The sequence below is a fragment of the Phodopus roborovskii genome, unplaced genomic scaffold, assembly GCF_943737965.1.
Source record: "Phodopus roborovskii unplaced genomic scaffold, PHOROB, whole genome shotgun sequence".
NCBI lineage: Eukaryota > Metazoa > Chordata > Mammalia > Rodentia > Cricetidae > Phodopus > Phodopus roborovskii.
The window spans coordinates 41,359,649-41,373,743 of NW_026126433.1; the positions used below are offsets into that span (position 1 = coordinate 41,359,649).

The 14,095-nt window shown below is 39.4% G+C and overlaps 1 protein-coding gene across 2 annotated transcripts in view; it reads right to left on the reverse strand.

Moving 5' to 3' along the window:
* The window catches only part of Atf6 (activating transcription factor 6), a 150,099-nt gene that overhangs the window by 25,671 nt on the left and 110,333 nt on the right, over nt 1-14,095 (reverse strand). For both annotated transcript variants that reach the window (XM_051186226.1, XM_051186225.1), the window contains exon 15: nt 12,058-12,142. In XM_051186226.1, coding sequence (XP_051042183.1) covers nt 12,058-12,142 — 85 coding nt within the window. The remainder of the gene's footprint in view (nt 1-12,057; nt 12,143-14,095) is intronic.

Consider the following 14,095-nt stretch of genomic DNA (forward strand, 5'->3'; position numbering starts at 1 on the left):
CAGTGCCTGGTTTACATAGATGGCATTTACATTCGTTATGACTTGCATATGAATATTGTCTATAGGATCATGTGTTTAAACACTTAGTTTCCAGGTCAGGGTGCTGATTGGAGAAGTTGTAGAACCTTTAAGAGATGGGCCTAGCAGGAGGAAGTGTGTTGTTGAGGGAGAGGGAGGGGTGGGAGCCTTCACAGTCATAACCTGGGCCAGTCCTTACCTAAGATTTTTTTTCTGCTTCCTGAATCTCCAAGATGTAAAGAAGCAGTAACTGCAAGCTGCTGTCAACTCAAACCAAACTACTGTACCTTCCCCAGCAAGATGGCTAGCACTCTCTCTGTTCTGTGAGTCAAAAATAAATCTCTCTCCCCTTAAGCAGCTCTGTTAACTATTTGGTGTCAGAAATAAGAAAAGTAATATGACAATTAATTCACTTCAACAATACCTTTAGCCCATATTTATTATGTAATGGGCATTTATTTTTATAAGGGACTAGGAATAACAAAGAAAAATAACTAAGGTTCTTTATAAAACATTTTTAACATTTATTTATTTTGTATACCTGTGTGTGCATGAGCCACAGTGCACATGTGAGGGTTGGAGGACAACTTGTGGGAGCTAGTTCTCCCCTTCCAGCAATGTGAGTTTTGGGGATTAAACATATGCTGTCAGCCTTGGTGGCAATATCTTTACCTACTGAGCCATCTTGCTGGTCCCAAATAAGATTCTCAACCTACAATTTATCAGAGAAGTCAGACAAATGAATTACTGATTACATGTGAGATTAATTTTAAAAACTGAAAGAGTTCAGGATTCTGGGCATATCAAGCTTGGTACAGGCTATGGACCCATGGCAGCCTTTCATGAGTAGTTGTTAAGTAGGGATTTGTGGGAAAAAATGTATCAGGGTTAAAAAAAAATTCTTAATTTCAGCCCTAAGTCACCGTAGTCATTATCACCAATGTCATTGTCATCATCATCAATTAAAAACAGCAATAAAGAGGAAGAGGAGATAGAGATGGCTTGGCACACATGAACTTAATAGATTATATTTGACAGAGAACACAATCATAATTAAAATGAAAAATTACATTATTTTCACCAATAGAAATAGACCACAAGGAATCTGAAGGTATTCCATTAGCCTCATCTTTCAATAGTTTTCCCAAGAGATGGGACAAGACTGGATCCATTCTAAAGAGAATGACCAGAACCAGGGTACTAAGAAAACAAATCCAAAGAAAAGTGGCTTCTAGCCAGGTGTGATGGCTCATGCCTTTGGTCCCTGTACTTTGGAGGCATAAGCAAGCAGATCTGATTTCAAGGTCAGTCTGGTTTACATACCAAATCCCAGGACCAGGGCTACACAGAGAGACACTATCTCCAAAAAAAAAAAAAAAAAAAAAAAAAAAAGAAAGAAAGAAAGGGAAAAAGAAAAAGAAAAAAGGAAAAGGAAAGGAAAATGGTTTAGGCAGGCTTGGTGACATGACAGAAAGAAAGAAAGAAAGAAAGAAAGAAAGAAAGAAAGAAAGAAAGAAAGGAAGAAAGGAAGAAAGAAAGGACAGACTTCTAAAAGCTAGGTCTTGGAATGTAGAGATTCAGAGAGGATGCAATATGTAGACAGCTGAAGGTTATCATGCGGAAGAAAGATTAATTCATCTATAACACTGTGGATTAGGGAAGAGACAGAAAAGAACAATTTACAATTGCCAGAGCTATTTAAAGCAGGCAGACTATCCCTGGAAATAATTACATCTTAACTGGTTGGCCACTGAACAAAATGTCTCAGAGGGGATCCAAACTCTGAAAGGGAATTAGCAGATGACTTTGCACTAAAGCCTTGTCAATCCTAATGTCCTGTGGTTTGAATACCTGAACATTAATTTTTCTTTGCCCTAATTTATACTCCCATAATGACAAGCGGATCAGATTTCTAATATCGTCCTGTCCTATACAATAGCTACAGTGGATGAACAAAGTGGGTTTTAGGTATCTTTAAAGGGATTTCTTTCATGGCCTCCCTACTGCTTCCTTCCTTAGCAACAAACTACTTTATAGTTTGTATTTGTGTCATTATTTAGTCTAAATCTGGTATTTAAGGGATGTTTGCTTCTGTAACATCATAGTCTGTAAAATCATAATAGCTGTAGAGACAGTATCCTTTTGGGTATTTGATGGAGTCCAAAGACAACCATTCCCAATAAGTCACATTTCCAAAGTCCACACACACACACACATCTGTAGCTATATATATGTTCAGTTAAGATTTTATAGAAAAACTCTAAAAAAAAACCAAATCTTTGGAGCCTCTGTGATTCTTACTATAAAAGGTCAAGTGGAAAACTATGTCCTAATGTGGGCAAAAATTATTATATATTTGACATGTACATGTATGAAATGATGCTGGTCTATCATATCCTCGGCTTCCAGATATCTTAAATAATGAAGTTAGCCTGTAAGTGCTGATAGTACTGTGCAATGTTCCACAGAAAGTTCTGATCCCTAGTTTCCAGCTGGTACTGCAAAAGAGCATCCACAGAGGAATTACACCTATGCTTACTGAACAGTTCTGAGGAACAGAAACTGAGGTTGTGTGAAATGGTTCAATATTCTGACAAAGTGCAAGGATCTCAACTTTCCAGTATAATGATAGGTCCACTCTGATGCCTGTAAAAATGAAGAATTCAAATAATTTAGAGCTAGCAGGAAGTATAAAACAGTTGGCTTAAGAAGATGCTGACCTCTAGTTTTTATTTTACTTAAAGCTAAACCATCTGTTTGAGTAGGAACAGATTTTTGCCACACGGCAGGAAGATCTTCCTGAAAGGGAAGGAGCCTTTAGAGGTCAATTGGGTACAATGGGCTCTGCAACTAGCTCCTTATGACATGGAAAGATCAAAACCCTACAAGGCCCATGCAGGCCACTCTAATCTAAACTCCAGAGCTCCGTGAAGGTTCCTATAGACTAAATACTCAGGAAATAAGACAAACTATCCATAGAAGACATTTTTCCTGTGGAAATGACAAAGTGTCATCAAAGCAAAGAATGATATCAAGTGCGTAGAACAGCTCTCTCACAGATGCTGCTTTGTCCACTTAAAAACCCAGGTTTATTTTCAGAGTTTCTTTGTAGAAGAGACTCCAGAAAGGCTGTGCTAACCAGAAGAAGCCATGGTATGAGAATTCAAAAAGAGTATACTGATTTTGTAAAAACAAAGAGGGAAAGAAGGACAGCTAGAGGAAAAGAAAGGCAGGGTGTGGCTACAGGAGAGATGCTGTATGTAAACACAACATGAAAGAACCCCAACTTGAAAAGCAGCATCTCTGAAAATTAAGTAACGTGGTATTCTTCAGGGAAGGGAAGGGGAGAAGGAGACCAGTCAATATGAATGACACTGACACAGCACACTCAAGACAAACATCTTTGAATAGTGTAGGATAATACTACAAATGAGTGGCATGCTAGTGTGTAGTAGGAGGAAAGGTAACACCAGGCCTAGAAATTGTGGTGGCCCCATGGGAACGAGGAAAATTGTTTAGCAGTGGTAGGGCTTCAGCAGTGTCGTCAAGGGTTAATAGGAACAAGACAGTACAGCTGGCAAGGAGGCAGGAAAACTGGAACAATGCCACATATGCACAGGGGGCCAGAGTAACTTCTCTACCTAAAACTCCTTAGCTCTCATTTTCTTATTATACTGTATACCTGAACTCCTTCTGTCTCCTCAGTTCCCATCTAATCTGGTTTCTGCCTATATCCCAACCTTCTCTTCCTTCCTTCCTTCCTTCCTTCCTTCCTTCCTTCCTTCCTTCCTTTCTTTGAGACAGGGTCTCTATTATTCTAGACTGGTCTCTAACTCACTATATAGCTGATGGTGGCCTTCAACTCCAAATCTTTCTGCCTCTGTGTCCCAAGTGCTCGGATTACAGGCATACAAAACCATGCTTGGCTCTCAAACTGAATGAGGAAAAAAAAAAAAAATAAGAGCTGGGTATGTAGATTACTTGGTGGCAGTATGCTTTGCCTGGTAAACTCAAGGTTCAAGGTTCAATCCCTCAGCAGAGCAATCATTCTACCCATAAATAATCATAAAGACAAACAAACAGGATGGAAACAATGTAAATATCCATCAACGAATGGAAAGGTAAGCTATGGTACATTCACACAAAATACACTAAAAAAGTTACAACTATGATGTACCTGAAACTTGACAGATCTTAAAAGACAGTTGGCTTCAGTAGTGGAAAAACAGACCTATCTGAGAGTTTATATACCTTATGATTCCAATGATTCCACTTCAACAATCCATACACACACACACACACACACACACACACACACACACACACACACAGTTGTTGTTGTTGGTTTTTTTGTTTGTTTGTTTGTTTGTTACAGGTCCAGGGTATGTATGCATGCCTGCCTCCCAAGAGAACCACTTGCAGGAGTCAGCTCTCTCTTACTACCATGTGGGTCATGGGAATCAAATTCACATTATTAGGTTCATCAGCAAGTACCTTTACTCACTGAGCCATTTCACTGGTCCTGACAGCACTCATGAAACACCAACATTAGGGTGTTGATGAAATAGTTAACATGGATTTGCCTTAGGGAATCTGTTCTTCATAAACCAACAGCTTCCAAGACTTACTGATTTTTCTCTTTGGAATTACTTTTAAAAATTTTCCTCTTTTCTATTCCAGGTCTTTAATAATCTCAATTGCTGCAATGTCTACAAGCTCAATTCTCTGCAAATTCAATTCACCTTACCCTTCCTCCAGGCTCATCTTCTCTATTTCTGTTTGTTACATGCCTTTCAAGAATTAATAGTTTCTTATTTTTGCGTTGCTTGATATAGAACCCAGAGCCTTCCACATGCTAGGCCCACATTCTGTGACTGACCCATACCCCACCCCCAATTGTCTCTGACAGTTTTCATCATGTTATGTTTCATACTTAAAGTAATTTCTTGCATTCATTGATAAGCTAAGTCATATGAATGCATTCCTTACAGTAAACATTTATTGCTCTTCTCTTGTCAATATGAGTCCTTTCTTAAACTGTGTCTTCTCAACAACTAACTTATTATCCACCATCATGGAGCCCTCATCTAGTACCTATTGGAAACAAAAGCAAACACCCATACCTAAACACTGAGTCGAACTAGAATCCAGATGCAGAGGGAGAGGACAAGAAGACTGGGTTGCAGAAACACATAGAGATAGCTGACCTGAACAAGGAGGAACTAAAGGGCCTCCAGACTGATAGCTGGGAAGCCAGCATGGGACTGACTCAGGCCCCCTGAACATGGGTCTCAGCCAGAAGGACTGAGCAGTCTAAGGGACCTCAGACAGTGGAACCAGGATGTATTCCTGGTGCACAAAAGGACCTTGCGGACACATCCCCCATGGAGGGATACTGACTTAACCCAGAGACAGGAGAGAAGTCCTAGTCCCTACTTCAAATGACTTGACAGATGCCTGGATGGCATTGCCCTACATGTGGAATTGGGGTGGGGGGATGGGAGGGGAGGATGGTCAGGTTGCATGTGAGGGGGGAGAGAGGGTAAGAGGGAGGGAGGGAGGAAGGGAGGGAGGGAGGGAGAGGGAACTCGGATCATCATGTAAAATAAAAAACTGTGTCTTCTCCCGGGCTACTTGTTCAGTCCAACTCAGTATGTGATGCAGCATGGCAGCAAAGAGCAGCTTCTCATTTGACTATCTAATCCAACCCCCCCCCAACCCCTAGAAAACTCAAAGAACTGGTTCTTTCCTTTTTACAGATCTCCATGCACCTCATTAAAGTATATTTCTGAGCCTAAAATGGAGCTAGGTCTAAATGTTTGTCACAGTTCATGTACAATGAGGCACAGGAATTTACTAGAAGTTTCTGAAAGATGTTCATTTTCAGAAACACTGATCTGTCCTCTTCCTGCCTGGAATATAGATCTGATGACTTTATTATCTGAGAAGGGACAAGTAAATTCAGCCTTCTTGGTCTTGGTATCCTTAAGCTATTAAATCAAAATTACCAAACAAGTCTTTTCCCTATAGCCCTTGTTGTTTATTTCTCAGCGAACCTTCTATGCCTGATTTAAGTTCAAGCTTACTCAGTTTTTTTTTTTTTTCAGCTGCAGCTGGATATAATCCTCACATAAGTATATTCCTTATATTCTCCTTATCCTTTATAGTCCAGCTGAAGTTTCACCTCTCAAAGTACCAAATGATATCAGTCATCAAAATTGTACCATCTATTAGAATAGTCTTCACCTTTTTATTCTGTACCAAAAACATGGAGTACATGACTGGTACTTGATGGATCTCTCTTTAAAAAGTGATTCCCTATGCTGTTTCTGATGTGGGACTAATCTCAGTCATCACTACTGGCCTGGGCTCAGGAGGCATCTTAGATTCATTGGGGGTGGGATGAACTATAAAAAAGATACAACAAATTGAGTCAAATTGTACTCCTATCTTGAGTTTGACTCTGGGTCACTTAGGTGACAGCCTTCTCAGTACAAAACAGGAGTATCTGTCCAAAACTAGAAGTTCAACTTTAGTCTTTACAAAGATGTTACCAACTATAGTGGCATTTTATCATCTTATCTTCTAGCTATGCCTAATTGGTGATCCATGTCTGCACTTGGAGAGAGAATTTTTTCCCCCCAGATGGCTAGTGTGGTTTTTCCCTCTGTTCTCAGTAGAAATTCTCAGTGTGCAGACAGTACTAGTCAGCAGTCAAAAAGTCAAGAACTATGTTCATACATTGTTCTAACAGCACCAATCACTTAACTTTCTGGATGCAACTATGAAATGGAATGAATTATGATGATTACAATGGAAATGCAGGGTTGCAAATACCACCCTCCACCCCAGCACACATGCAGGCAGGCAACCTGCACACCGCTAAGGACAAATACATTTGTAAGAGTATACGGCACAATTCAGCCTACTAGGCAGCCAACTTTCAAATAATTTTCAAATAATTTGCTTTGGGAGAGCTGCTTCCATACAAGAACACTGTATCAACATTCTCCTATTATAAAGACTAACACATGCATCTGGCTGAGTTGCTTCCTAACCTTCTGCTATGCTTTCTCCAGCTAAAACTGTGTCTCAGGAGCTGGCACTGGCAACTGCATACCACTGCTAGTAAGCTCTAGATTTCCATTACATGGAAACCACTCTGAGACTAAATATAATTACCCTTTAGCCTGGTAGTCATTTGTTGCTCTACTCTGGAAGAATTAGGGCAACAGTGTTGCTCTTTTTCATTACTGTATGTGCTCTAAAAGTTCCATGGCACAGAGGGAGAAGATGATGAAAACAAGTCATTGAAAACACTGGCCAATGATGGGATGCTTCTGCTGATAGCAGCTTCATCTCTCTAGGAAAGACATTTATAAAGTAGCTCCCATTTAAAAAAAAAAAAAATCTCCACATTCTGTTGTGTTGAATCATTTATCTAGAATGAAGGAAACATGCAGTTTAACCATAACATACATGAAAACAATTTAAGAGCAGGAACTGCTGACTTACAGTACTAAAAGCAGGACTTCTACAGTCCCTTTCCTTTAAAGCAACAATAGCTTTTCATTTCCAATCCATTTCTCTGCCAATTATGCAATCAGTTCTTAAAACCCTTTGGAGTAGCTATGTAACATTTACTTTGTTTCAATTTGTTTTCAATAGGAAGACCTCTTCCTCAGGCAAAGAAAGTCTTACAAATTACTAACCTATTTTCAACTCTCTAAGAGACAAAGAAATTTAAATAATAAAGAGAATCCAAAATGAAGAACAATGAATGATATTGCCAGTGATTTCTTTAGGGTTTTTATCGTGTGTGTGTGTGTGTGTGTGTGTGTGTGTGTGTGTGTGTGTGCATGTATGTATGTGCACGTATGTGTGCATAAGTACACAACATGGCACACATGTGGTGGTCAGGTCAAAAGACAGCCTGCAGGATTGCCTTCCATCATGAAGGGTCTGAGGATTAAGCTCAGTTTGTCAGACTTGGCAGCAAGTATCTTCAACCACTGAATCATCTTATTGGCCCGTGACCAGTAATTTCTAAATGACATAAATTTTATGCTCCCATCCTTCTTAGACCTTTTTCCCCCCACAGATCAAATGACAAAGTATAACCATCATTCATAATAATTTAAGATCAAACACTGATGTGGAAAAGTATTTACTTTATTCAAGTTGGAAAATCAAATTCTTTTCCCCAAATATCACCATCTAATAAACTATAGAAACCAGTTAATAACCTTTGTCACTACTTTCTGTCCTTTACCACCCTCTTCAAAATTCTATAGGTACCATTAAGTGAGAGAGAGATCAACCACACTCACTTTTATTTCTAAGGTTCATGAAACTTCTGAATTCAGAAATGATAGAACATACATTTTATTAAACAATTGGAGAAAGCCAAAGGACAGAGAAGTTAATTTTCTTCCTCAACAACACATATCTGGTATGTAGGAAAGCAGATTTGGAACCCAAGAGGAAGGGCAGAGGCTGTGGGTGGAACTGCAGCTGGGCTGGTGGTAGTAGACATGTGACACAGCTCTTGTATGATTTTTTTCAGTGTAGCACTTGGTGAGTTTACAAGCTGAGGGGTTGGGAAATAGATATAGTGGTGATTTGAGAAATGAAAATAAGAAGAATTCTTGTTTCTGGGAGAAGAAAGTGAATTCATTAGCAAGGCCTGGGAACAGTTAATGCCCCAATGAACTCATTGATCATCATCTTGAAGTCAGTCAATTTGACTTGATTGGATATTTTCTTGTTAGTTTCAAATGCCTGACATCAGGCATAAAAAGAAGAGTTAACTAGGGTGGGTTTTTGGTCAGGTAGGAGTTATGAAGAAAGAAAGGAGGCTAGGGATCCAGTAGTGTTTGTAAGAGTGGTGATAGTAAGGAACCAGGGAATCGAGGCTGGGTCAGGAAGAAGTACGTCCAGTAAGGATGAGATAGATTTAGGGAAGGTGATGGGGTCAAAGGGTTACAGATCTGTCAGGAAAGCAGCTGGAGTATAGACACTAAAGGAAGGGACTAAATAATGGTCAGAGCAGGGTGTCTGAGGAGGAGGTGTCAAGGAATGTGCTACTTGTGACAAGATCTGCCTATAGTTATGCAGATGTCGGGGGCTGAGTTGGCATGAAAGAGATAACTGCACCAAGAAGGGCCCCAGCCCTGGATGAATCAGAGGAAGGGCAGGCAGAGATGAGAGAGACTGTGCTGTAGTCGATGGTGGCGCAGAGGATGGCCACAGAGGAAAGTTAGAGGAGTAAAGTCTGCTATCGTGTGACAGATGTGGGGTGAATGCAGGAGAGGGGTGTGAGCTGTGAGTTGTGATGGTGAACAAGGGTACCACCCACTCCCTGCAGGCACTGAGGCTGGTGAACAGCAAAATAAAATCAAGCTCTAAACTGAGAGAGCCTCACAGTAAATGGGTAAAGGCACTGTTCTGAGAAAAGGCTGTGCTGCAAACTTAACATAAAGTATGTTCTCCATCAGTAGTTCTTGAATTTTAATCTACATTTTTCTAAGTTCATGATATCTTAAAAGAAAAAATACTCAGAATTTATTTGCAAAAATCTGGAACAGATTAAAAAGGAAATGATCTTCTAACAATTTTATTTCCCAAATCTAGGAAAGATTTATCTTTAAAAATTAGTTCCCTGACCAAGATAAACAGAGTCAAACAGCATCTTATTGTTTCTGGCTTGATATAAATGGACAGCTCACTGCTATAAAACAAAATCAGGCACTGTATTGCATAAGAGTACAATCTCAGAAGAACAGAATCAAGTCAGTTCTACATGGGTGATATTTAGAAAATAGCTTCTCTGAACATAAACTGACCAAAGTCATAGAGTTCAAGCTCAAGCAAAGAAATCCAAGTAGCTATTGGATAAGAACAAATGAGATTTCACAAATACCATAATACATTTGGAGTAAATTATCCTCCACTGAGTAGTAGTGTGATTATCTCATGAATATCTGTAGAGGCATGCATGTAGAAGCAAGATGACAATTTGGATAAGTAAGTTCTCTCCCTTCACTATATGGGTTGCAGGGAGCAAACTTGAATTATCAGGTTTGGCCCAGTGAGCCATCTTGCTGGCCCATGTTCTGAATGTCTTTGTGAGACTAAAGATATATCCTAATGTTTCTATTTTATGCCCAGAGTCTGTCTCTAGGCATTTCAACTAAATTGTCTATATGCAGCTCATGAGATTCTATAGTCCTTTATCACCTTATATATGTAATAAAAATGCCTGACTTTTACTGGCATTTTACTAGGCTCTATCCCAAGCTCAGTGTTTTACTGTATAGTGGTATTTGATAATTTGATTATGGCTATTAATAAGAATGTAGTCTGGTTCACTTATAGGTTAGGTCAAAGGGCTTTTTAATTACATTTTCCTCATATACATTGAGGTTCTGGTCACTAGACAGAACATTTATCAGAAGTTCTATTATGCTGTTTTGCTAGATAAACTCTATTTCAATGAGTTGAATATTCCTGTATTACTTATGGGAATCTCTCTAGAGTATAGTGATTTCTGTGCTTGTCTTAGCTATTCCTCTACACCAGTGGTTCTCAACATGTGGGTCACAGCTGGAGAGCTAAGCAACCCTTTCACAGGGTTGCCTAAGACTATCTGCATATCAGATATTTACATCAACTCATAATTGTAGCAAAATTATAGTTATGAAGTAGCAATGAAAATAGTTTTATGGTTGGAGGTCTCTACAACAGGAGGAATGGTATTTAGGGGTCACAATATTAGGTTGAGAACCACTGCTCTAGACTATAAACAGAATCACCAGGCTTCCTCATCTTTGGCTACCCCCTGAGTATCTATCAATATTAAATTTAGTCTAACACCTAGTACTAGTAGGTAGAACAAGTACAACAGTGATCTTATAATATCAAGCTCATCAAGATTATACATAAACAGGCTTCAGTGACTTGAAGTGACTAGAATTATCAGTATTAAGCTAAAACATGAAACTGCTTTAAGTTCCAAAGCTATAATTGAAAAGGTCACCACTAGCATATATCAAGGATTTTATATATTGTACATATGACTAGAGAGACGTTCATCAGCAAGTCTGTAGAACAGCATGCTAGCTTTTCCAATTTTATAAATGTAAATAAAAGAGAACTATTCTTTATTTTTAAAAACATAGTAATTTGAGGGGCTGGAGGAGAGATGGCTCAGAAGTTAAGAGCATGTACTGTTCTTACAGAGGACCTGAGTTTGGTTCCTAACACCCATGTCAGGTAGCTCACTACTGTGAGGTCCAAAGTGGCCCCCAAATGGCAATGCTGATGACAATGTCTAGACAGAAGGATTCTGACCCAGTAAACGGAAGGGTTGTTACTGGGTAAACAGAAACCTAGACTCATCAATCCTTATGAATCTTATAAGACAGATTTCTATTTACCAGCAAAGTTGCAACTTCCCTTGTCTGCCCCTGTGGTCATCTACCACAGGCAAGGGCATCTAGTTCCCAAATAGCCTGCTACAGGTCAAAGCCCCCAAGCTAAATCCCAGGCGGTTGGTTCTGGGCTACACCTCTCCTCCCAGGGCTACCTGTCCCCTTCAAACTGAAAGGTTTTTCTACCACCTGCTGCCCCCCACCCCCCACCCGCAGACAGCCAACAGTCTGATGCCCCATAGAAAGTTTTCTTCTACCCACAGAGTGGTCTAGTTCAGTGGTTTCATTGTACAACCACCTCCTTTAACTCTGGCTCCAGGGGACCCAATACGCTCCTTCTGGCCTCTGTGGGCACCTGCACATACTTCCCCTAAGCATATAATTTTAAAGAAATAATGAAAATAAATCTTAAGAAATATAGTGATTTAAAATTAAGAGTAATGAAATTAAAATTAATGTTTTGTAAAAATAAACGGTGGGGAGACTTTTCCAAAATAATATATGTATAAATTTGTCTGAGTAACTATCTTGAATATCCTTTCATTAATCCAAAAAATATTGGTTAAGTAACAGACTCTCGTGTTAACAAATCAAAATTTCAACTTACCGTTTATGTTTATTGCTGGTAAGACAATTGACATTTTTGGTCTTGTGGTCTTGTTATGGGTAGTAGCTGGCAATAGCAGGTGATCCTAAAATTAAAAAAGGACAGCCTTTTATATATAATTGGTTTAGTCCAGGAATATTTCAAATTTATAATTTTAGGAAGCCAAAATTTCACTTGGGTAATGAAAAAATTAATTAAGTAAAAAAGTAAGAACTTGGCTTAGAAATAATCAACTACACATGATCTTAATGCAGTACACATTTACTGGGGGTAGGGATTATCATTACCAGACACACTGTGGCAGGTTTTGAATACTCCTAGATTCTGATAACAATGTGTGATTAGGACACTAAAAAGTGTATTGGTTAAGTTATCAAGACAGCAGGTCTTAATTCTATCTGTGCCACTAAAGAGCTGTATGATCTGGACAAGACTGCATCCTCTGTCCAGGTTTCAGTGTCCAGTCCTACAGAAAGACAGGACTGAAGTAGGTTGATAGTATAAGTTCCAATTAAAACATTCATTCTCTCTCTTTCTTTTCTTCCAACATAATATTTTTATTGATTATTTGGGAATTTCACATAATACACCCTAATTATTCTTGCTTCCATTCTTCCCAGACCTACCCACACCCCTGTCATGATCCCCGCCTCCCCAAGAAAAAGAAATAAGAAAAGGAGAAATAATCCAATTTGTGTTGCTCATATATTCACTGGAGCATGTTCAAACTCCCATGGCCAGCACCTTAGAGATAACTGAGTCCGTCCTCACCTTCCCCCTGCTAGAAGCTATCAACTGTGAAGTTAGTTACACTTTAGCAGCCTTATCACAATTTTTAAGAGCCCTCTTCAATGGCTCCCTGTCATTTTCATGCCATTTGTAAAGGAGAGAAACTCTGTCCTCCAAAATTCTCCTAAATTACCAATATGTAAAATAGGTTCAGGGCCAAGGGCCCTCCCTGCCTACTTTGTGTCTTCCTTTAAGGTAAAAATGCCATAGTGTTAGATATTTATCTGTGACAAGAGCACACTAAAATGTCTGTGTGCTGGGGAAGCAGCTCAGGCTGAGTACATGTACACAAGTTAGGTATAGGGGATGTTTGGTAATCCCAGCACCAGGGAAGCAGACACAGATTCAACAGCTTGTTACCCTAGCCTACTTGAAGAGCTCCAGGCCAGTGAAAAACCTTGTCCTAAGGAACAATACCTGAGACCAGCATCTGATCTTTGCACACATGCCCACACCCACACACACACCTGCACATACACATACCCACAAAAAAGCATGTAGTTAAAGTGGAGGGTTGAAAGAACTGTTTGTCTACCACAATTACACAGCTCTAAAAAAATAACACAGCTAACGTTTGATGACCCATAAGTGATTCAGAGTATCTGGGGTGCCAGGACCCCAGCCACATAACCATTCACAGTAATAGTAAGCCAAGGGGAGGCTGCCTGCAGAACGGTGGGGAGGTTGAGTATTTGGAAAATGTAGTTCCATCTGTAGATATTCTAAAGCAGATTATAAATGTCTTATGATTTTAATATTAACTAGTATTACCAACAACTCTTTCCTAGCAAAAACATGAAATTACCATAGGGCTAAAAGCTCTGAGAATATTTCTACTTAAGGAAGCATGCTAGACTAAGCTAAGACAAAACCTAAGCCAAACCTACTTGGTATTGCTTTTTGTTTTTGTTTCTATAGTCCGTGTTCTATCATCCACTCAACAAACTTGTTATATAGATGAAGGCCTCAAAATGTTGGATTTGATATGGTTGAGAGTGAGAAACAAAGTTATCTGCAAAGCAAAGGAGAAACCTAGACTGTGAAAGACCAGTTAAAATAGACAGCATGGGCAGAGCTATGTAGAGACACATGGTAACTGTTGTGCTTCATGGGATTCAAAGCCATAGCTCCAGAACATACTTTTCAAGTGTGGAGAGAAGAGTGAGGGTCTATAGAATCCAGCACTGGAGCAAGGATGGGTGTTTTTTTTCTTTCCCTGCTTTGTTTTGTTAAGTGCATTGTTAGACAC